The sequence below is a fragment of the Thalia democratica genome, chromosome 4 (assembly GCF_965202585.1).
Source record: "Thalia democratica chromosome 4, ktThaDemo2.hap1.1, whole genome shotgun sequence".
In the NCBI taxonomy this organism is placed as follows: Eukaryota; Metazoa; Chordata; class Thaliacea; order Salpida; family Salpidae; genus Thalia; species Thalia democratica.
In genome coordinates, this window is record NC_139168.1 from 48,218,220 (window position 1) to 48,243,605 (window position 25,386).

General features: G+C 28.3%; 1 protein-coding gene across 1 annotated transcript; it reads left to right on the forward strand.

Annotated features, from left to right (window-relative positions):
- Positions 1-622: 622 nt before the first annotated feature.
- On the forward strand, positions 623-21,418 carry LOC145834870 (pre-mRNA-processing-splicing factor 8). The gene is made up of 28 exons (XM_082942391.1): positions 623-803; positions 1,245-1,406; positions 2,234-2,398; positions 5,347-7,467; positions 7,608-7,734; positions 8,370-8,674; positions 8,813-8,996; positions 9,876-10,006; positions 10,232-10,561; positions 10,993-11,137; positions 11,256-11,503; positions 11,789-11,968; positions 12,256-12,391; positions 13,950-14,085; positions 14,426-14,589; positions 14,736-14,882; positions 14,964-15,124; positions 15,490-15,704; positions 16,212-16,426; positions 16,504-16,651; positions 16,896-17,164; positions 17,329-17,522; positions 18,235-18,376; positions 18,546-18,785; positions 18,911-19,050; positions 19,211-19,351; positions 20,667-20,869; positions 21,067-21,418. The coding sequence occupies exons 1-28, from the start codon at positions 631-633 to the stop codon at positions 21,219-21,221; spliced, it is 7,077 nt and encodes a 2,358-aa protein (XP_082798517.1). The 5' UTR covers positions 623-630; the 3' UTR covers positions 21,222-21,418.
- Positions 21,419-25,386: the final 3,968 nt, after the last annotated feature.

The following is a 25,386-nucleotide window of genomic DNA, read 5'->3' on the forward strand; positions in this document are numbered from 1 at the left end:
TTAACTAATTAAGTGGTTCCAATTCCACTACATATTTCTGGATTTACTAGAGTAAATGCATAAAAAAAAAAAATTAAATTTTAAAAAACACCGAATTTTACTAGGCCAGTTTTTAATAGCACTTACATTGTTTTATTGTTGAAAAGTTTTTGTTGTAAATAAATACCATTTACAACTAAAAAGTAAAATAGTTTATTCATCGTTAATTTGAAGCTTTTTGTCTTACTTCCATAAAACTTGATTAAAAACAAAATATGAATTAATAATTTAATTTTAATATATATTTATTAAACTGTTTTCTGTTATAACTTTGTTTTAAATTTTGTTTAGCAACCATATTTATTATCTATGGTTATTAACATTTTAAATTTAAAATATCTGTAGTTTATTTCATAATATTACAAGTTACAAACTTATTGCAAAATTAACTACTAATTCATCTTTCATTCTTTATAATGTTCTATGAAGTAAGACAAAAAGCTTCGAATTAAGAATGAATAAAACTATTTTACTTTTTAGTTGCAAATGGTGTTTATTTACATTGTAAATATGTAATAAAGTATCCTAATTTTAAGTTTATGATAAATAAAAACTGTTAAAAATTATTAAAATTATAGATTTATAAATAAAATGGCAGCACAATTTCCACCTGGATATCAAAATAGACCTCCAGGTATGCCTGTGCATCAAATGGGCCCACCTGTTGGTGTGCCTCCTTATATGGGTCAAAGAAATATGCTGCCACAACAACCATTACCTTCTGGAGGCTTAACTGAAGAAATGCTTTTAGAAAAGTCTAAAAAGTAAGTCTTTTATGATAAGTGTTTTAATTAAAATTATATACTCTCTAAACTTTTAATACTTCATTAATAGCTAAATGAAAAATATAAAGTTATGATTAATTGATCAAAATAATATTATTTTTACAAATCATAAACTTACATTGTTAGTTGGTGTGTATAGTGAGTTGTTTTGCTTAGCAGTAAAATCTTACTAGTTATTCTATTTTTCACAAATAATAATAAAGTTTATATTAATATAAAATTTTGTCTTGACTTCTTTCTTGTTGTTTTTATTTCAAGTATTATTATATTAGTCAAAATAAATTTAATATATTATTAACGAATAATTAATGAGTTACTGCAAGCTCTAATTAGTGATTTAAAAGTAATTAATATTAGGTTTTCTTGTAAGCCTTGTTTAAAAAAAGAATTTAAATAGATAAGTAACTTTACCATTTTAAGGTGGCGACAACTTCAAAATAAACGCTATGCAGAAAAGAAAAAGTTTGGGTATAGTGATCCTCAAAAAGAAGACATGCCACCAGAGCATTTGAGAAAAATCATTAAAAACCATGGTGATATGACTAACAGGAAGTTTCGCCACGATAAGCGTGTTTATTTAGGGTAAGTTTTGTTAATATTCTTAAAACAAGTGATTGTTTTTTTAGAAAACCATCAAAAAAGTATTTACTAAAGTTATTTAAAATCTTTATAAACATTGTTTAAAGATTAAATGAAATATTTAAAGTGTTTAAAAGTCTTAAAAGTTGCAAATTTCATATAAAAAGTTGTAGTTATAAAAATAGAATACTAAACTTTAGTAAACTTTTAAGTACTTAAACTTCTAAAATTTTTGCGTATCTGGTTCCAAGGAAAAGTATATAAGTACTACATTTTTTCATTATTTTTTCTAATACAAATACTACTGCTAGTATAATATTCTTAAATACTTAAATTAGTACAAAAAAAGCACTAATTGAAAAAATAATGCATACTTTTAGAAATACTTCTCTAGACAAGGTAAGAATTCAACATAATTTTTGTTTATTAGTAGCATTACCTTTATAAAATTTAGTTGTTAAAAGTTGAAGTTTTCTGTATGCTTCTTTGTTTGTTCACAGGCAAAAAGTTACAGATTAGTAAACTACAATGTAAAACAAATAAGTATAACTTGTTAGTAATTATTTACCTAAAAAAATTGCTCAGAAGTTTTAAATTTTATCAAGAAAAGAATTAAAATATTTTTATAAATATATTTCAAGATTTTGACATAAAGTAAATGAAATATTAGAAAGTTGTTTTTTCCAAGAGTTTTTTTATGGTCTTTAATTAGTATCTTTCTGATTATTGTTATATAATTCAATTTTTTGTAAAACATATAAAAATATTTTACAAATTAATATTATAAGTTAAAAATAGCATTTGCCATTAATTAAATACTTTTATTATAGGTCTTTGAAGTATATGCCTCATGCAGTGTTGAAACTACTAGAAAACATGCCGATGCCTTGGGAACAAATACGTGACGTATCTGTCATTTACCATATCACAGGAGCAATCACTTTTGTAAATGAAATTCCTTGGGTTATTGAACCTGCATACATAGCTCAATGGGGGTAAGTATTTTTAAGCTTTATGTAGAGTTATTTTATATAATGCTCCACAGTGGACCCATGCAGGGTTGCCACTCGGTCAGGAAAAGTCAGGAAAAATTTAAAAAAATGACATAAGTCAGGAAAAATGGGGGTAAAATGGGGGGTTTTGAAAAAAGTCAAGAAAAGTCAGAAATTTTTATAAAATTAAAAAAAATTTCAGATTTTGTCAGTTTAAATTTACAAAATTCCTTGTTTTCCAAAGCCTTCAAATGGTAAAAATTGATAAAAACTCCTTTAAAGTCAGAAAAAAAATCCAAAATTTTCCTGGAAATTTACTAAAATATTTAATTTTATTTCCAATGCCTTCACCTGGTATAAATTAGTAAAATATCCTTTATAAAACTGCAAAAATTTTCTATTAACATATTGAACAAGTACCCTACTTGAACAAGCAGATTTTTTAAGCTTTTTAGTATTGATGATCTGTAGCAAGGACACTTCCATAGTGAAACTGTGATATATACACAAAAATTGTAAAAGTTCCTAATATGTCATTTGTTTATCCAGATACATTTATGCTAGGAAATGCTAAAAAATTGTATCTTTTTTCAGACAAGCTGTGTTTATAAGGTGATAATACAAGTATTTTGCTGATAGAGGTGTTTATTACAAACATGAATCATACACAGATGGTTTAAGTGATGTACTGGAAGTTTGATAGAATTCAGCAAAAAACTGTTGTTTTTAACCTGTATTAAAATTAGATTGAAAGCTTTATATAGTTTCAAGTATTATATTATGTAGTTTAAAATAAGTTTAATTTAAGAGTATGATTTAGAAAAGTCAGGAAAATTTTGGTAAAAAGTCAGGAAAAGTCAGGAAATTTTTCTCAGCCTGATCAGTGGCAACCATGCCCATGCTGCACTAAACTATAAAAAGGGACTCTTTTGTTTTGAATTTATGTAAGTATAAAGGGCATAGGGGGGTAATTTCACCTTTTTAACAATTTAGGCTTATTTTATTGAATTTTAATAAAGCTACAAGTTGCTTTTTACAGATTTTTAAAACTCAAAATAATTTTTGAGATATAGCTAGTTAAAGTCGGAGACTAAAATAATTTCCTTATGGGAGGCACAAACTAAAACAGAAAATAACTAGAAATCACTAAAAATCTATTTTCCCTACGTTATTAAGATAACTACCTCAAACTTTTAGGGTATGTTCCTTGCAATATTTCTTGAAAGTTTGAGGTAGTTATTTGTAAAAACGTAGAAGAAGATAGGTTTTTAGTTAAATAGTCTTTTTTTGCCGTTTTAGTTTGCGCCTCCCATAAGGAACCTATTGTTGCCTCTGACTTTGACCTGCTATATCTCAAAAAATATATTGAAATTTGAAAATAAGTAAAAAAAGCATCTTGTTAAAACTTTTTGTTAAAACTCCATAAATAAGATCAAATTGTGAAAAAAGTGTTTCCTATATTTAATAATAAGTTAATTTTAGACTTTTAAATAAACTAATTAAACTCCTGTTTAAATTATTTTGGTGGTGTAACAAATTATTAATGTTAAGCAGATGTAGAATATAGTTATTTTTATAAAAAATAGAAGATATTCTACTAATTTATTTAATTAATATGATTTTCTTTATAAATTAAAATATCTATAGGGTGTTTTCAAAGTATAACGTATAACATATGAAATAGCGTACACATTAATAATTTTCTGCCATCTTTCCAATTAAAAAAATCTGATTCTGGTCCAGGCTTGGTTTTGATCTGAAAAAAAAATTGCACATGGTTCTGGTTGGATCTGAATTTAGAAGCAAGATCTGGATCCAGCAAATCTTGTTTGTAAGTTCAGCTCTTAAATTTAAACTCAGGTCCAACTGGAACCAAACAGGATTATTTTTTAATCAAGGTCCAGCCTTGACCACAATCAAATCTATTTTTAGAATTAAAGTATTGGTTAATCCAGATTTTGGCCGGATCAGGCATTTTGATCTGGGAGAATACTATTTCTTACTTCTTTTGTGTTTAGATTTTTAAGTCATCAATAAATTCTAAAGTGAAAATTTAATCAAATTGATCATTCACAGATAATTAAAAATAAATAAAACGTAATAACACAACAAATAAATGTTTAATAAACAATAAAAATACAATGAAAAATGTAAATTAAGGTTGGCGCTCGTTTTTTAAATAATATATGCAAATAAGCATTATTAAATTAAGTATAAAATAATTTTCAATAGTTTGTTACAATAAAGCATTTTTTAACGACATAGTATGGACCTAGGTAAAGTTTTATACATAGTAGACTTTATTTTGTAGACTTTTGTAGAATTTTTTAAAACTATTTTTGTGCTATAATTTTTAGAATGAGATCGGGTTTGCCAAAAAATCTGCAAACCCGAAAGAAGTTAGAGTTGAAAATTTAGGCAAAAAAAAAGGAAAACTTGTACTTTAAACAATGTTTACATTTAAGATAAAACACTTTTACGACATACTAACAAGTATATCATATATAATAACATTTTTTTTTGTATCATTTAGATTTATTACTATTATAGATCACATTTAAAGTAGCATTACAATATCTTTTATACCATTTTAGACCTTAAATTTAATTTTATACTAAAAATATACTAAAAAACTTATACTTTTAAAAACCTGGAAGAAATTAATAAAACCTAGAAAATATTTTCGAAAACCTTTGGCAACCCATTGAAATTTAATATCTTGAAAAAAAAAAGTTTTTATTTTGTAAATTATTTAATGACTGAAACATTTAATCACATTTTTTTGTCTTATCAGGATATTAATTATAGAGCAAAAAAAAAGTTTAGTACTCTCACAATTGAAAATTAATATTTGTCTTAAATATTTTAGACTATTTATGGCAAGATATTTTTAATTTTAAAAATATGTTATGTTTATATAATCCAAATTATATACAAGTTCTTAACTACAGGACTATGTGGATTATGATGAGGAGAGAAAAGAGAGATCGTCGCCATTTTAAACGAATGCGATTTCCTCCATTTGATGATGAAGAACCTCCTTTGGACTATGCGGATAACGTTTTAGATGTAGAGCCACTCGAAGCTATCCAGATGGAGCTTGACCCAGAGGAAGATGCTGCAGTAGTTGACTGGTTATATGACAACAAGCCTTTACAGTACTCAAAATTTGTCAATGGGCCTACATACAAAAAGTGGAATTTAGAACTTCCACAACTTTCTGCTTTGTACCGAATGGCTGCTCAGCTGATTACAGATTTAGTAGACGATAACTATTTTTATTTATTTGATCTAAAAGCTTTTTTTACATCTAAAGCTCTAAATCAAGCAATTCCTGGAGGACCAAAGTTTGAGCCCCTTGTTCGTGACAGCACATTACAAGACGAAGATTGGAATGAATTTAACGATATCAACAAAATAATTATTCGTCAACAAATTAGAACTGAATATAAAATAGCTTTTCCTTTTCTTTATAACAACTTGCCAAAGTTCGTACATCTTTCGTGGTATCATACACCAAATGTAGTTTTCATCAAAACAGAGGATCCAGATTTACCTGCATTTTACTTTGATCCTATTATTAATCCTATATCACATCGCCACAGCGTAAAGTCCAGTGATGTGCAAATGGATCAGGAAGAGCTTGAAGATTTTGAACTGCCTGTAGAAATTAAACCATTCTTATCTGAAAGTCCATTATACAGCGACAACACAGCAAATGGAATAGCCTTACTTTGGGCGCCCAGACCATTTAATTTAAGATCAGCCCATACAAGAAGAGCAGTTGATGTTCCATTAGTAAAAAATTGGTATAGAGAACATTGTCCAGCAGGCCAGCCTGTCAAGGTGCGTGTTTCTTACCAAAAACTTCTTAAATGTTATGTTTTAAATGCATTAAAACAAAGAAAGCCAAAAGCTCAAAAGAAGCGGTATCTTTTTAGAACATTTAAAGCTACAAAGTTTTTCCAGTCAACTAAAATTGATTGGGTTGAAGCTGGTTTGCAAGTAACACGTCAGGGTTATAATATGTTAAATTTGCTTATTCACCGTAAAAATCTTAACTATTTGCATCTTGATTATAACTTTAACTTAAAGCCAGTAAAAACTTTGACAACTAAAGAAAGAAAAAAGTCTCGTTTTGGTAATGCTTTCCACTTATGTCGAGAAGTTTTACGTTTGAGTAAACTTGTAGTAGACAGCCACGTTCAATATCGTCTAGGAAATGTTGATGCGTTTCAGCTTGCTGATGGACTGCAGTACATTTTTGCTCATGTTGGTCAGCTCACTGGTATGTACAGATATAAGTACAAGTTAATGAGACAAATTAGAATGTGTAAAGATCTTAAGCACATAATTTACTACAGATTCAACACGGGGCCTGTTGGAAAAGGTCCTGGATGTGGTATCTGGGCTCCTGGCTGGAGAGTTTGGATGTTTTTTATGAGAGGTATTACTCCACTTCTTGAAAGATGGCTTGGTAACTTACTTGCACGTCAATTCGAAGGTAGACATTCTAAGGGTGTTGCTAAGACTGTAACTAAACAAAGAGTTGAATCTCATTTTGATCTTGAGTTGCGCGCTTCTGTAATGCATGACATCATTGATATGATGCCAGAAGGAATAAAGCAAAACAAAGCTAGAACAATTCTTCAGCACTTAAGTGAGGCATGGAGATGCTGGAAAGCGAACATTTCATGGAAGGTGCCTGGTCTTCCAGCTTCTATTGAAAGCATGATTCTGAGGTATGTTAAGTCTAAAGCAGATTGGTGGACAAATGCTGCTCATTATAACCGTGAACGTATCAGACGTGGAGCTACAGTAGATAAAACTGTATGCAAGAAAAATTTAGGTAGGTTAACCCGTTTGTATTTGAAGGGTGAGCAAGAACGCCAACATAACTATTTGAAGGACGGTCCTTACATTACAGCCGAAGAAGCTGTTGCAATCTATACATCAACAGTCCATTGGTTAGAAAGTCGCAGATTTTCACCAATTCCTTTTCCACCCCTCAGCTACAAGCATGACACAAAGTTGCTTATTCTTGCATTGGAGAGACTAAAAGAAGCTTATAGGTAATGTTTAAATTTGTTATTTAGTTGTAAAGTTCTTATTGTTTGATTTATGAATTTGGTTAAACACATTCATTATTTGTTTGGTAATTGTTGCATATTAATCTTGTAATAAAAATTCACACTTTTTTTTTGCTTTTCAGTGTTAAAAGTCGACTCAATCAATCACAAAGAGAAGAACTAGGACTTGTTGAGCAGGCTTATGACAATCCGCACGAAGCTTTGTCTAGAATTAAACGTCATTTACTAACTCAAAGAGCTTTCAAAGAAGTGAGGATTTTTTCATAAAATAAAAATTGTATTATTATTCTTACCAAGTAGTTGATTTATTTAACATAATTACTACAGAGGATAATTTAAATTAAAGTTTAAGTTTTGCATTTGTATGATTTTTTCATAATAAAAATGTTATTGGAAAATAATCCTTTGTCTAGCATTAGCTTGAAAATTTTAGTTACTAATATTGAAAACAATATGAAAAGATTCTTAAAATAAACTTTTTCATATCAGTTATATTTTATACACTAAAATGATGTTAATGTTGTCAAAATTAAAAAAAAATGAATCCTTAAAACTGTAAGACTTATGTTTTAAAAGTGTTGTATTATTGTATTTTAAGATAGTTAGACATAATTAAAACCCAGAATATTAAAAGAAGTTTGAAGTACTATGATAGGTAAATAGCATCTGGTAGCTGAAATACAATGTACTAAGACAAATAGTTTAGACAAATAAAAAGTAAAAATCTCTCTTACTTGAGCTTAAATCTGATGTGGTTTAAAAAGGTTTAATGACTTGAAATTTAACGTAGCCTTATTTATGGATGTATTAAATTAAATAAAGCTGCCATAGTAAACAACAAACCTTCGATCGAACATTTTTAAGTAATTTCTTTATTTTCACAGTGCAACATTGAGTTCATGGATTTATACAGTCATCTTGTACCTGTGTATGACGTTGAACCACTAGAAAAAATTACTGATGCTTACTTGGATCAGTACTTGTGGTACGAATCCGACAAACGGCGTCTCTTTCCTTCGTGGATCAAACCAGCTGATACGGAACCACCACCATTGCTTGTATACAAATGGTGTCAGGGAATTAATAATTTGCAAGATGTTTGGGAGACAAGTGAAGGAGAGTGCTTGGTGATGATGGAAACTAAATTTGAGAAATTGTACGAAAAAATCGATTTAACCTTGCTAAACAGGTAAATATCTTGTTGGTGTGGCGTGTAACTTTTTAAAGGCAAATAAAGAAGCATAATTTTTTTTCAATCTTTAATTATAATTTATTTTCTACAAATTTGTAATATTTTGTTTAAATTTAAAACTTTTTAAATTTTCAGGCTGCTGCGTTTAATTGTTGATCACAACATTGCTGACTACATAACAGCTAAAAACAATATTCAAATTACATATAAGGATATGAACCACACAAACTCATATGGAATAATTCGTGGTCTGCAATTTGCCTCCTTTATAGTACAATATTACGGCTTGGTGCTGGATCTTCTTGTTCTTGGACTTGAAGTAAGTTGAAAAAGTTTTTTAATTATTGATAAAACGCTGTTTATAGTAGAGTTGCCATGAAGATAATGCATCCATGTCAAACTTATGTCTCTTATAATGTATGTGGCTCCCAGCTTGTTAAAATCTGTCAACTATTGTTTTAGAGTTATAAAATGAGAGTTTTGCAAACACCATGCAAACACTGGTGCAAAATAAGACATTTTCCATTAATACCTAATATGTTCTATTGTTATTTATGGCGAAGTTAAACCTAAACTTATTTTTAAATGTACGGTATTTTTTTTTAGTGCAGTTCTATGCTAGAACTACTAATGTATTAAAATTTTTAATTTAATAAGTAAGACTAACTTGTACAATTATCAATAAAATTAATTAACAATTAATAAACATTGAGGCTTAGAATCTCGTATTTTTAACTGTTTAAAAGTTTTGTTTTATTTTAAGATATAGTCAATTCTGTTTTTACTTTACATTGGAAGTCCATATTAACCAACTTTTTTGCATACTTAATTTTTTTTTAAATTCTGTATAGTTTAAATTATTAAGTTTACAAGTATGTATTACATTAGCTTGGAATAAAATTAAAAATATTGTTGCTGCTAATTTAAAGTATATAGTTGCAATAAAGTTGTGTAGTTTCTTAAGAATAAGTAAAGTATTAATAGTACAATATGTATTATTTCTGGATTGTATTTGCTTTATACACCCTAACTAACAACTGTCTAGTTGAGTACTGTATTAAAAGTCGTAATACAAAGAAATTAAAGGTTTGTAAACACTTTAATTTCAAAATATTTATTTCAAAGTAAAATTTATACTTGTTGAAGTGAACTTCAATTTTTATACGAAATTAATTTTTAATTATTTTAACTATAACAGAGAGCATCAAAAATGGCTGGACCTTCACAGCTCCCAAATGACTTTCTTACTTATCAGAACGTTGCTACTGAAGTTGAGCATCCAATTCGTCTGTATTCTAGATATATTGACAGATGTCATGTTCTGTTTAGGTAAGTTGCAAGATTTAGAATTTTGAAATATCAATATTTTCAAGTCAAATTAAATGTTTTTTTAAATAATGTATCTAAAATAAATAGTTTTAATGTTTTGTATCATTGAAATTATAAATTAAAATTTTTGTCATTATATATGTATAATTTATACCTTTAAGATTAAGAGTGCACCACATGCAAGTATCTTCAAAACTTCTATTTCAATATTTATACAAATTTTAGGTTTACAGCGGATGAGGCGCGCGACTTAATTCAGCGCTACCTAACGGAGCACCCGGATCCAAATAACGAAAATATAGTTGGCTACAACAACAAGAAGTGCTGGCCTCGTGATTCTCGCATGCGTTTGATGAAGCATGACGTCAATTTGGGCCGTGCAGTGTTTTGGGATATCAAAAACAGGCTGCCTCGTTCTGTTACCACCACTGAATGGAAAAACTCTTTTGTTTCAGTGTACAGCAAGGACAACCCTAACTTGCTTTTTAATATGTGTGGATTTGAATGTAGAATTCTTCCGCGCTGCAGAACCAGTTTTGATGACTTTACTCACAAGTATGTTCCTTGACTTTTATTATTTTAATTCCATAAAATTATTGTATTGTTACACATGGTTTTCTTTAATTAATAAACTCACAAAGTGTTAATGTTTTAAGATTTTTTTTATAAAAAAATTAAAGAAGTATTACGACACTAAGGTAATCTATCTTTGTGTTTATATATTCAATACGTTAAAAAACTTTTAAAATCGTACATATGTTTTTAAATTTCCTAAGCATAAGAAAAATGTTTTGTGTTATGCTGTAAAGTTTTTTGAACATTTGTCAAATAGTAGACTAGTGTCATGTGAGTCAAATGACGTCAAGTTAAAAAAAGTAGTTATTTCATAAGATTGTCTACTAGCAATAATTATAAACATTTACAAAGGTAGGTTTTAACCAATATCTTTTAGCTTTGTAAGTCTAATTATAGTTAACTTAAAACAGGGATGGTATTTGGAATTTACAAAACGAAGTGACAAAAGAACGTACTGCTCAATGTTTCATTCGAGTTGACAATGAGTCCCTTCAAAGGTTTCACAACAGAGTTCGCCAAATTCTCATGGCTTCAGGTTCTACTACATTTACAAAGGTATATTTCAATTTGATTTTATTTTGTTTAAAGTTATTTTTACTAATATTTAATAAAAAATATTATTAATATTTTTTAACTTCATTCAAAAATTATTTAAGCTTTTAACTTTTAACAGATTGTTAACAAATGGAACACCGCCTTAATTGGATTAATGACTTATTTCCGTGAAGCAGTAGTCAACACACAGGAATTATTAGATTTGCTTGTTAAGTGTGAAAATAAAATTCAAACTCGTATCAAGATCGGTTTAAATTCTAAAATGCCCAGCAGATTTCCTCCTGTCGTGTTTTACACGCCAAAAGAATTGGGAGGTTTAGGAATGTTGTCTATGGGACACGTTCTTATTCCACAGTCTGATTTGAGGTTTGTAATGCTTTCTTTTGTAATGAGGTTTTAATAGATACTTTCTTTTTAGTATTGATTTAAAAAAAAACTACTTATCATTGTGATCTATGTCAATGATTTATAAACTTGCAATGTTATAAGGTTAAGTCAACTGAGTAAAAAATAATGATTAATGAGTAAAAAAAATTTTATATAACTTTATTTTTATTTTATTATTTATTCAAGCAGATAAAATTTTTATAGTAAACTTTTTTATTTAGATAATGTTTTTGTTATGCGTGTTAAATCTTTAGTTTTTAACAGGTGGTCGAAGCAGACGGATACGGGGATCACCCATTTCAGGTCTGGAATGTCACACGAGGAAGATCAACTTATTCCTAATTTATACAGATACATAATGCCGTGGGAAAGTGAGTTCATTGACTCCCAGAGAGTGTGGGCTGAGTATGCCCTCAAGCGGCAAGAAGCTAACGCCCAAAACAGGTATCTTAGGGTATATATATAAATATTAAAAAAAATATTGTTTTTTAAATATTAACTATCAATGATAACTAGTATTTGTAAATTATAACTACAGTATGTCTTCTAGATTCATTAAAGGAAAAAATAACAATTAAAAATCATCACTAATCATTTATTAATCTCATCTATTAATTGTAAAAAATACATCAAGAACATACACATTTAGTCATTGATTATAAATATTTGTATACTTTCATAATAAATGATCATGGCATTAACGATTCTTAAAGAAGTTATTTGTTTAACAGACGTCTTACTCTTGAAGATTTGGAAGATTCGTGGGACAGAGGTATTCCTAGAATTAATACATTGTTTCAAAAAGACAGACACACGTTAGCTTATGACAAAGGCTGGAGAGTTCGCACTGACTTCAAGCAATACCAGGTAATGATTAAGACTAAAGTATTTTTTGTGTCCAGACTAGGAATACAGTTTAGATTTTATTTTAGTGTTCAAAGGTAATATTTAAATACAGTAGACTATCGCTTAAGTACGCACTTTTTTTGGTACGCACCCCGCCTTAAAAACGCACTTATCCAGAGAGACAAAAATATTTCTAAATCTGTCGCAAAATCTGGAAAGCCACATCCATGATGCTTTGATACCTTCCAAAGAAAGATTATTTGCAATCTCGTTGGCTCTTGCAATTATGATCGAAGGTGAAATTGGCAAGTTTGCTTTTCTGATCACTGAAATCCAGTCATAAAGCTGAGACTCTAACTCAGCGTACTTAGCAGAAGAAATCTCATCTCGGTTCTGCCAAATTTTTCTAATTACACCTACACTAACATTGAAGCTTCTTCTAAGATAACTCTAACTAGGTGGATTTTTCCTTTCAAGCTGGTTAATGATCTCCAACCTTTCTAACTCAGTTAATCGTTTTTTAGAAGCTGACATAACTCCATGCTCTTAAAAATATCTGAAAAGTGTTTAATATCATTTTAGATTTTTAATTTACTTTTTTTACTTAAAAATCAAATTAAAGAACTAGTTTTGAAAAATCTACCATCTGGACAAATTCAGCATTTAAAAGATTTAGTGTCACTGTGAGTTCTTGATGTTGAACTAATGAACATTGTAGAGCAAGTTTTAATAACTATGTTAACAAAACTAGAAAAATAAAAGTTTTAAAAATACAATTCAATCTACATTTTTAACTGTGCCGTTATATGTACAATTTATTTATCTAAATAAAAGATGTTATATTAGAACTTCTAAGAAATTGCAGTTTTTTGCCTAAATTTTCAATTCTCAAGTTTTTCCAGATTATTTTATGTTTCCAGGTAGAATGGCCAACCTGCTGAGTTAGCCTGAGACTTTCACAATTTTTAAACTAGGAAGAGTAATCCTGAGTAGTCTAAGTGGCCTGAAATTGTGACAGTCCTGTTATTAAATGTTAATAAACTAAATACTTATGTGGTGGTTGCAGAAAAGTGAAATGAATAATGATATTTGAGCTGTAATGCTATAGAATAAATAAATCTAGATGACAAAGTTAAAAAAAAAACCTACAAATACAACATAGTTAAGTCATAATTTGATTTAAGTGTACACACATTGATGTTTTGAAAATGTTTGGTAAACACAATGTAGTTTGGTACTTTCCCTCTAATAAAAGAAAATATGTGGCTAGTTGTAAGAAAGAAAACAAACAACTAAATTTCATATTATATGTACTATGTTCAAAAAGTACGCACTACCCGTGCTAAGTACGCATATTTGAAAAGTAATTTCAAGACACTACTGTGAACTGAAATCCATTTTTTAAGTACATTTCAAAGTATGTGATGAAAAGCTAAACGTATTTATTTTTAACTAGTTTTTTCAAGCTGAAGTATAAGTCGTGATCTGTAGATTGTACCTGCTTAGTTAAGATATTTTGTTTTGTTTTAAAACTCAGCAAGACTATTTGAGAAAAATAAAATTCTCAACTTTTATTCAGGTCCTAAAGCAAAATCCATTCTGGTGGACCCATCAACGTCATGACGGTAAATTGTGGAATCTAAATAATTATCGAACTGACATGATTCAGGCTTTAGGTGGTGTTGAGGGTATTCTGGAACACACTCTTTTCAAAGGTAATTATTCTGTCTTGAAATTTAATGTGCAAACTTAAAAGGTAGTACTTAAAAAAAAATGGTTATTTTGAAGTTGTTTACTTTATAATACTGTTAATTTTTTAGTCTGTTTTTTTTGCATATAAATTAATACAATGTAATGAAATGCTTTAACTCTATTAAAAAATAAATAAATTAAATTTTATTTTATTTACATTTAGTTTTACTTGTTTTTTAAAATTTTATTTTATGTATATATTTAGAGTTTACGTTTTATGAATTTTAAGTATATATTTTTCAAGTTAAAAATTAATGGCGTTTTTTTAAATTTTGTAAGTAAAAATATAAATTTACTCAACAGGTACATACTTTCCAACTTGGGAGGGTTTGTTCTGGGAAAAAGCATCTGGTTTTGAAGAATCTATGAAGTACAAAAAACTGACTAATGCTCAGCGTTCTGGTCTCAACCAAATTCCTAATCGTCGTTTTACATTGTGGTGGTCACCAACTATAAATCGTGCTAATGTAAGTTGTTAACATATGGCATAAATAAAGTTTTATTCTTAATCTATAGAGTAAGTAATAGAAAAGTTGTTTTCTTTTTAACATTTATAAACAATATAATAAAAAAACCTTGAGTGTTGTTAAATTTACCACTATTTTTTACACAGGTGTACGTAGGTTTCCAGGTACAGCTAGATTTAACTGGTATTTTCATGCACGGTAAAATTCCTACTTTGAAAATTTCTCTAATTCAAATATTCCGTGCTCACTTGTGGCAGAAAGTTCACGAGAGCGTTGTAATGGATTTGTGTCAGGTATGAACCTTCTAAAGCTTTCTAAACCTAATTTTTCTGCTCTAATAGATTTATGTGTGTAATTTATTTTATTAAATGTAGGTTTTCGATCAAGAGTTAGACGCTTTGGAGATTGAAACTGTGCAAAAAGAAACAATTCATCCTCGTAAATCTTATAAAATGAACAGCTCCTGCGCAGACATTTTACTTTTTGCCGCTTATAAATGGAACATCGCAAAACCTTCACTGCTTGCAGATTCAAAGTTTGTTTTATTTTGTGTTTAAAGGAGTTCTAAATTTTTCGCTAAATCCAAAGTCTGTTAATTTATTTAAAGCTGAAATTATCAAATACAAATAAACTTCCTCTTTAAATGCATGTTTATCTATTTAAGTAGAACTTTTATTTTGGAGATGTTAAAAGATTCTTATTTGTTAGTTTATACCATGGTTTGTCAAACTCATTTTCCGAAGTGCCCTCTATGCAAAAGCCAACTTACTAATTAACGCCCCCTGATAGCCAAAAACGCCTTTAAAGGGGCGACACTACCTATTTTTGGAAACCCTGGTTTATACTATGAAGTAAAAACTTAATTTATGTAGTATGAAAAATATTTTCATTTTTTTTAAGGGATACAATGGACTCCTCAGTTACACAAAAGTACTGGTTGGATATTCAATTGAGATGGGGAGATTATGACAGCCACGATGTTGAAAGATATGCAAGAGCAAAGTTTCTCGACTATACCACCGACAATATGAGTATTTATCCATCCCCTACTGGTGTACTTATAGGAATTGACCTCGCGTATAATTTGCACAGTGCCTATGGATATTGGTTCCCTGGTTAGAATAATATAAAATACATTTTTTCTAAATACAGGATAGTGAAAATTTGAATTCAACATTGAGTTTAGATATTGTAAAAAAAAACATATTTTAATATAAGGAAGTTAAGTTGTTTTAAAATATACATTTTTGTTTAATTCACTAATTAAAATATTAAATATCAGTTTAAAATCTTTGATAAATAATGTTTTTATAAGTCATTGGTAACTTTCTTTTTACATTTTAAGTAACAGAATTTAAAAAAAGTTTAAATTTAAGATAAATTCTTCTATTGAGAAACGTTTCCTTTTTTAAAGGTAATATAACAGTTAAGATACTTGAATTAACTTTAAAAAGTCAGGACTTACTTTCAGATTAAATTTTTATTATTTGTATTCTACCTAGTAAAATAAAAATGCTAAAACGAATTTTATTATCTTAACAAAAAAACTAGTTACATGTAGATGTTTAGTTTTATTATAATGTTTTCAAAATTCACATATGTTACTGATAACTTTTCTACAGGTTGCAAGCCCCTTATTCAGCAGGCAATGGCCAAAATAATGAAGGCGAACCCTGCTTTATACGTATTAAGAGAACGAATCAGGAAAGGTCTTCAATTGTATAGCAGTGAACCCACCGAGCCTTACTTGTCATCTCAGAACTATGGAGAGCTTTTTAGTAACCAGATCATTTGGTTTGTTGATGATACCAATGTCTACAGAGTTACTATTCATAAGGTTTGTTAACAAATTGTTGTTGGTTAGTGTGTAATAAATTTGCATAGTCTTATTTTACTAAAATTAATTTGTTTTAGACATTTGAAGGAAATTTAACAACCAAACCTATCAATGGAGCTATTTTCATTTTTAACCCTAGAACTGGGCAGCTTTTCCTCAAGATTATTCACACTTCAGTATGGGCTGGACAAAAACGTCTTGGACAATTAGCTAAGTGGAAAACTGGTTAGTTTTATACAAACCTATAAGTAAACTGCAAATCCTTTTAAAATTATTTTATCTTCAATTTTATATAATATTAGACAGAATATTTTTAGTTTGTAACTTAAAAATATTGAGAACAATAATTCTTTATAAATAATAGTTAGTTGAATCACATGGGAAACATATTTATAGCTACATTGAAGTATGATTAAAAACCAAAGTTCGCATAATTTTATTGTACAAAATACTAATTTTTGTTAAACAGCTGAAGAAGTTGCAGCGTTGATCAGATCATTGCCAGTTGAAGAGCAGCCGAAACAAATTATTGTAACGAGGAAGGGAATGTTGGATCCCCTCGAAGTGCATCTCCTTGATTTTCCAAACATTGTAATTAAAGGTAGCGAGCTCCAACTACCCTTCCAAGCGTGCTTGAAAGTTGAAAAGCTTGGTGATCTTATTCTTAAGGCTTCAGAACCGCAGATGGTGTTATACAATTTGTATGATGACTGGCTCAAGGACATTTCATCTTACACTGTAAGTCTACTTTCTTTAATGCTGTTTTTCTGAAATATATATTTTTTGAATAACAAGTAAATTTTTTTGTTGTCAATAATATCTAATAAACTTTTGAAAGTGTTTGAAATTTTATAGCATCCTATTGGTTATTAAAGTATTGAAATAGTTTAATAAATCCTTAGGCATTCTCACGTTTGGTTTTAATTCTTCGGGCTCTGCATGTTAATCCTGATCGAACAAAAGTTATTATGAAACCTGACAAAACAACAATCACTCAAGACCATCATATTTGGACTTCCCTTGGATTTGATGACTGGATTAAGGTTGAAGTAGCACTGAAAGATCTTATTTTAGCCGATTATGGAAAGAAAAATAAGTAAGTTACACTAAGTTAAAAAATCTGTACAATTATTTTGATAGAACACATTGTAGTTTATAACTGTCTGTCTGTATTTCAACATAAATTGTAATTTTTTTTATTATTATTACTGCTCTATGTACAGAGTTGCCACTTTACCTGGAAACCTGGAAAAAATTGGAATTTGACAGTTTAGGGAAAAAAAAACTGGAATTTTAAAAATTTTCACATTTTTAGAAGTAAAATTTCAATTTGAGTCAAAACATCTATCATATGAATAAAAAGTTTTTGTCATCATCAAAACTTTATTTTATTAAAAAAAATATTTAAAGTAGCTTTACAGTATCTTTTCAATGTTTTTATACTATTTAAAACAGTTTCTTACCTTAAACTTAACTTCAAACTAAAAATAGACCCAAAAATGTGTACTTTTAAAAACCTGGAAGAAATTTGGAAAACCTGGAAACAATTATGAAAAAACGAGTGGCAACCCTGTAGTAACGTTTTCATTAAAAGCTTATGTAAAATTTTATTAGCAGTCAAGTGTTTCATCACTAATTGTAAGTATTGGTCTAGCTCTGGCTATATATATTATGTAATATTTTGTTTACAGATAATCTTCTTGTGTTCGTTTTACAAACTGTTACCAATTAAGATATTTAAGATTAATATATATCTTAAGTCGGAGTAAGTATTTAAATAGAAATTTTCTAACTGATTATATTTTTAGTGTAAATGTGGCTTCATTAACTCAGTCTGAAATTCGTGATATAATTTTGGGAATGGAGATCAGCGCGCCTTCGCAACAGCGTCAGCAAATCGCCGAAATTGAAAAACAAACCAAAGAACAGTCTCAGTTGACTGCAACACAAGTAAATATACTAAAAGTTATTTTACTAAATATGTTAAAATAGAAAAACCATGTTATAGTGCCCTTCTTAAATTATTCTACTAAAACAAGGTTTTCGCTGGTTTTATTTATTTTTATAAAAAATAAGTATTAAAAGTGCATGTTTTTTTAATATTCAAAAATTCTTTTAGACTCGAACAGTGAACAAACATGGAGATGAAATAATAACATCGACAACAAGCAACTACGAATCACAAGCATTTTCATCAAAGACCGACTGGCGAGTGCGAGCAATCTCAGCAACTAACTTGCACTTGCGTACCAAACACATATACGTAAACTCCGATGATATTCCTGAATCTGGTTTTACCTACATTCTACCAAAGAACGTTTTGAAAAAGTTCATTTGCGTGTCTGACCTTCGAACACAGGTATGTAAAACTTGAAATTTTGCTGATATACCAAACTGCTTTTTTATAATTACCGAATAAAATAACTTACAATAGAGATACTTTCAAGTGCATCGAAACAGTTAGTCTTATACATAATTTCACAGATCGCAGGATATTTATATGGAGTTTCCCCTCCTGACAACCCGCAAGTAAAAGAAATCCGCTGTGTTGTTATGGTACCGCAATGGGGTAATAACCAAACCGTGAATTTGCCTAACCTCTTACCTGAACATGAATATCTAAAGTTATTGATGTTTTATTTTATTTTCTATACATAATGATGAAGATCTTTTTTTAAGCTTACTGTGTTAAGTTTTAATCTAGATATAAAATTAATTAGAATTATATTGTTAAAAAATACAGCTCGTTAACAAGTATAAAAAATTTCAATAATTCACCAACAGAGACATGGAACCACTTGGTTGGATTCACACACAACCAAACGAATCTCCACAACTTTCTCCTCAAGACATCACTAATCATGCTAAAATTATTGCTGATAATGAAGTTTGGAGTGCAGAATCTACAGTTGTTATTACTTGCAGGTAGGTATTTAAAGAATTTCTGTGATATGCTACCATAACAAATTAGTTGTAATTGTTAGTTATCTAATAGATCCACTATCCGGATCTGGCTGGATAAAAAATAAATATGGTTCTGGCCGGATCTTTATTTCTAAAATATACCCGGATCCTATAATTTTGTGCATCTGGTAGATCACTAGTTTTTGCATATGTTAATTGAAATAGATCAATAACAATTTTCAAAGCAGCAATACTAAATTTTTGATTGATAAAATGTCTTGAAATATCGAAAAAGCACTCTAAATTTATAGCAAAACGTTTTCTTTAAAGATACAAGTAAACTATCGAGCATTACAAAATTCACAGTATCAGTATAAAAAAATACTTGATGTATACTGTAGGTTTACAACTAAATGTTCGTGTTGTCTTGTTGTTATAGAAAGTACAAAAATGTTTGATGAAAAAACAAAATTAAAATTTCTAATTGTTTTTTGTTGACATGTTTTTACCACAGCTGTATCATGTAGATTGATTGTTTCATAATAATTTTGCTTCCTTCGTTTCATGATAAACTATTATTATTTTATATGTAGTGTTTTAAATTTGTTTAAACTTTTTTATTCCTAAATTTTTGTACACTTTTACAATGTTCTTTGATAAATTCAGATAATTTATCTAGTCGGTGGACCTAATATAATATGGTAACGTTTTGTACATAACAGGCCGAATTAATTCGACATAGACTTTTGGGGAACACTTTGCTTTTGTTAAATTTGTAATTTTTAATTAAGTTATGTCCAAGGAAAGCTCTACTAATAGGAGCCAAAAGATAACAAAGAACAATATTACACTTCGAGTTTATTAAAACACACTCTGTTTTAAGCATTAGGAAATGTTAAAACAAATAACTGTACAAAACACAATAAATAATGTTATTTAACAGTAATGATAATTCATTTAAACAAATACTTGATCATGTTTGTTTATTTATTAATAACTTGTAGCTATTTTTATGTTTTGAAAATGAAATCTGGATCAAGCTTTTTTTCACTTATATCTGGAACTGGCCGGATCTTATTTTAAACTAATGGATCCGGTAGATCATTAGTAATTATATAAATAATTAGTTATTTAAACCACTTAAATAAAAGTTTTTAAACAGTTATTATATTTAGCAGATACTTTATTGAGTTAAAGATAGCTAAACGCCGTTTATTGAATAAATGATTTTTTGGTTTTCAGACAAGACTCGATCTTTCGGTTTTAGTTTAGGTTTATATTACGCTATCTGAAATATAGTTTAGATACATATTATTAAACAAATGATATTTTTTAGTTTTACACCCGGATCTTGCTCACTGATGGCATACAAGCTAACACCAAGTGGAGTTGAATGGGGTAGAACGAACACTGACAAAGGAAATAATCCTAAGGGTTATCTTCCTTCCCACTATGAAAGAGTTCAAATGCTTTTGTCCGACAGATTCCTTGGATTTTTCATGGTACCATCTCAGGGATCTTGGAATTACAACTTTATCGGTTTGTGTTTTTGAATTTTAAGCTTATTTGCTATCGATTTTAGTTGAAGTTTATTAAGAATTGTGAAATGAAATAGTATATAATTTATTTCTATAAAATCCAGGTACTTGATGAAAACACAACTTTTAACTTGTTGAAAAATTTAACTAGAAAAAATATCAAACAAGGTGATTCAATTGATTATTTTAATTTAATAGGAAATTTGCACAACGCAAGTATGAAATACGAACTTCAATTGGCAAATCCCAAGCAGTTCTACCACGAGTTGCACAGAAAAGTTCACTTTCTCAATTTTGCCGCAATGGATGACACTACTTCATACATGGCTGACAGAGAAGATCATTATGAATAGATCCACCTTTTAATTCCAACAATACATAGTTTGATTATTGACAGTTGTAATTGCATGTGTAGTAGCTTTTAAATTTTTATACTTGTCAACTTTGAAAATATTCTTTGACATTCTTCTACAACTTGTAAACTTAGCTAATTTTCCGCTAGTTCTTTACTTTTTTTTTATCATCGTGCTTTAAAATAAAACAATTATTTACTTAACTTTTTTTTTGCACACTAACTGAATTTACTTTTTTTAGTTTTGAAAGTTGTAAAAGATAAATTATTAAGGCTAAAGTATTTAATTTAATAACCAAATTTAAAGTTCTAGTATAACAAAAACAACGCTTCCCGATGTCAACATATTTTACTAATGTTTAATGGTTTAATTGGTGCACAATTCGTTAGATCTAAAATTTATTTTTATTAAAAATAACATTGGATATTATATGGAAGCTGAAAGTACAAACTACAAGCCAGTTTTAAAAAAATTAAAAAGTCCTATTTAACTTTTGAGTTATTGTAATTTTTATAAAAAGTTTCTGATACAAACATATGGACCGCAAAATTTTTGGGGTCAATTTATCGGAAATTAAAAAAATCACTAAAAATCTATTATATCCTTCATTTTTTGAGCTAGAGACCTCAAACTTTCAGGAAACTTTCTTTTTATATTTTAAAATACTTTGAATGTTGGAATTTTAAAAATATTAAAAAATAAAAAATTTAGTTTTAAAATTTAAAAAAATATGTGGATTTTTTTAATAAAAGCTTTATTTCTTAAAATTTTGTAATGCTCTTCTGTGAAAATCTGAAGAAAATTGCTTAAAAAGTTGAGGAGGAGATAGGTTTTTAGTGAAATGGTCTATTTTCGCGTTTTTAGTTTGCGCCTTCCATTAGGAACCTATTGTGGTCACCGACTTTGATCACTCATATCTCAAAAATTACTTTAAATTTTTTCAAGTGGTTAAAAATGTCTAATAGCTAAGATAAAACTCTACAAAATAAGATCAACTTATAAAAATCAAGGTAGATACCCCTATGCCCGAAAAAATAGCTCTATCACTATTTCACGAAACTGGTTTTGGAAGAAAAAAGTTAGCCTGAATTAAGAAATACAAACTAGCCTAGTTTATGTCCACCTTTAAAAAGTATTAAAATTTTCCTTAAGACAAATCAAGCTTTAGCTAAATCTTTCAAATAAACAAAGTTCATAATTTTCTTAAGAAAAGTCGTAAACATTATTTATACAATTTTTTAAATAAGTTAAATATTGAAATTCTAAATGAGAATTAGTTTTGTTCTAAAAATTTTAATTCAAAAAGTTTTAATGAGAAAAAGTTTTTTTAAGGATTAATATAAATTTAGCAAATAAATATTCACTGTATTTAGTCGGCGGGCAAGATGTTAGAAAATTTAGTCTCCTTCAAGCTTGATAATAATTTATTTCACAAAAATAACTCAATTATAATCAATCTCGGACATAAAATCAACTGTATGTGGCATTTGTATTATATCTAGTATATGTTTTAAATTGTAGCTATGTCTTTTTTTCTTAGCTGTTCATTTGAATACTAAAAAAATCTATTTAGATGTTAGAAAGTTTAGTCTCTTTCAAACTAGATAATTTCAATTGCATTTAAATCACAAAATTAACTTCATTTATCTCGACATAAAACCAATTGTACGTGACATTTTTACTATATCTAATATATTTTTTAACTCTCCCGTAAATTGTAGCTATGACTTTTTTTCTTAGCTTTTCATTTGAATTCTAAAAAAATCTATTTAGATGTTAGAAAGTTTAGTCTCTTTCAAACTAGATAATTTCAATTGCGTTTAAATCACAAAAATAACTTCATTTATCTCGACATAAAACCAATTGTACGTGACATTTTTACTATATCTAATATATGTTTTAACTCTCCCGTAAATTGTAGCTATGACTTTTTTTCTTAGCTTTTCATTTGAATTCTAAAAAAAATTAGTTTAAAATTTGGTTTAGCAGGCCAGATTTACATGCTCACGGACTGGCAATTTTCATTCCTCAGACCGTACGTTGCCCACCCCTACCTTAGTTTGTTTGTCGCTCGATCAGTGAAAACCTTTCTGTTCAGTGAAAACATTTCATTTACCAGGACTTCTTCCCAATTTTTTTAGTGTTGAATTTTTTTACCGTAATCAATAAATTTAAGTTAACTTATTATTTTTTTCAAAAATAATAAATTTTTAATCCCTAAATCAAAATTTAGAATCAATGAATCTATAACTAGGAATTGAAAAAAAAAGTAACCTCAGTTGAGGATCTTGAAAAAACATAATTTTATTAGTGATTTATTTCTTAAGTGGGTTGAGGATAGTGCAAAACTATTTAAATAAGCAGGTTGTGTACGACTCAATGACCAAGAGGTCCTTTCGTACACCAGATCTCTAGACCAAGTTTTTATGACCATTTCCGTTTTTTTTTGTTTGTGCTCCAACAACTTTTCAAATAAAACTTATAAAGTTAATTTTTCACTTTAACATGAACTAACTGTTCTACAACATTTGGTTTTTTTTATTAGTTTTTTCTCTCCACAATAAAAGAAGTTTAAAGTTTTACCCTTGAAACAAAAACAAATACGATATTTTATCATAAACTATCAAGTGAAAAAATACCACGTGGTAAACTTTCTAAGTTATTTTTACCACTCTTTTTAACTTTTATCAAGTTTTATTAAACAACTAAAAAATGGGTTTGGTGACTGTCATCAAATTTTAATTCAATCTTTCGATCTTTCAGTTCATATAATTCTGAATTAAGCATGTTGTTTACGACTTGATGATCAATAGATCATTTGGTACATCCAGGTCCTTAGACCAGACTAATTTTGTACGCTCGTGCAATTTAGACAGCTACCCCCTTAGACCATTGTTTTTGTTAAAGAAAATTATTATTAACTTTTTACTAAATATAAAAATGTGTATAAAATGTTCAACTGTAGAATAGAATAAACATAACATTTTATTTTGCTCAAACAAACTTAAACTGCAGAATAAAACTTGGGCAAAGTTATTTAAGTTGAAAATCAAATAATATAAAAATTGGACTTTGTTTTGTTGTAAACAAGTTTTTTATAATTTTTGACTAATTTTATTAACTCAGTGAGCATAAAGATGTTAAACTTTTAATTAGTTGACACTTTAACACATTGACACTTTAACACATTGACACTTTAACACATTTTTCAAATACGTTTGCCCAAGCGTAATCTTAAAATCCAACCATTGATCAACGGCTGTCGACTTTTATAATGTAAAAACTGCATTTTATATTTTTGTTTTAATTGATAAAAATGATGTTAACTTTAAAAGTAAACATTTTTTTGTTATTTAATAAAATATAACCTCAAAAAATAGTTTATTTAAAGTTTATTTTTAAACTTAATCTTTATTAAACGACAAAAAAAGCGCTCAAAAAGTTTGGTCTAAAGACCTGGTGTACAAAAAAAAACCTTTTGATTATTGAGTCATACTCCAACTATACATTTTAATGTCTTGTCTAAGACAAATAATGATAATTTTACGGAAAAAATAAATTAGTCCTTTGTGCAAAAAAATACCTTTCACTCAGAGATTCGTGCACCGCTGCGAGTTATTAAAAGTTTTAGAAAGTATATAGACTCAAAATCTAAACTAACTTGTTATGATACTGTTACTTACAATTCTATACGTATATAAACTGAGGATACTTTTTATCTTCGGGATGGTTTTAGTTTTGCTTTCGATTCATAAAATAAAAACTAAAACGATCGCTAGAATTATCTTTTAGAAAAAAGTCTTTAAAATAACAGACCTAGCAAAGGAATCTAAAATCAATAAAAATCGATAAAACTTTGAACTTTTTTAAGTTTACAAAACTAAAAAAAAGCTTAGTACTTATAGAAAACTTTGTTTTTATAATATTTTAAATGCGGAATTGTAAGTTTATTTCATCAAATAATATTTTTGAAACTGAAATTGTTCTGTGTAAAATTAAATTTTTTAATAATTTAAAGCTAATTTTTTTTAGGTATTATTTGTTTATTTTTTAGGTTTTTACAAAATTTATTATGATTTAATGTAACAGGTTTTAAGTAAAAACGTATTATCACAGCGTTTAACATACATAACTAAACTCTATCTGAAGTCTTGTTTAATTTTAT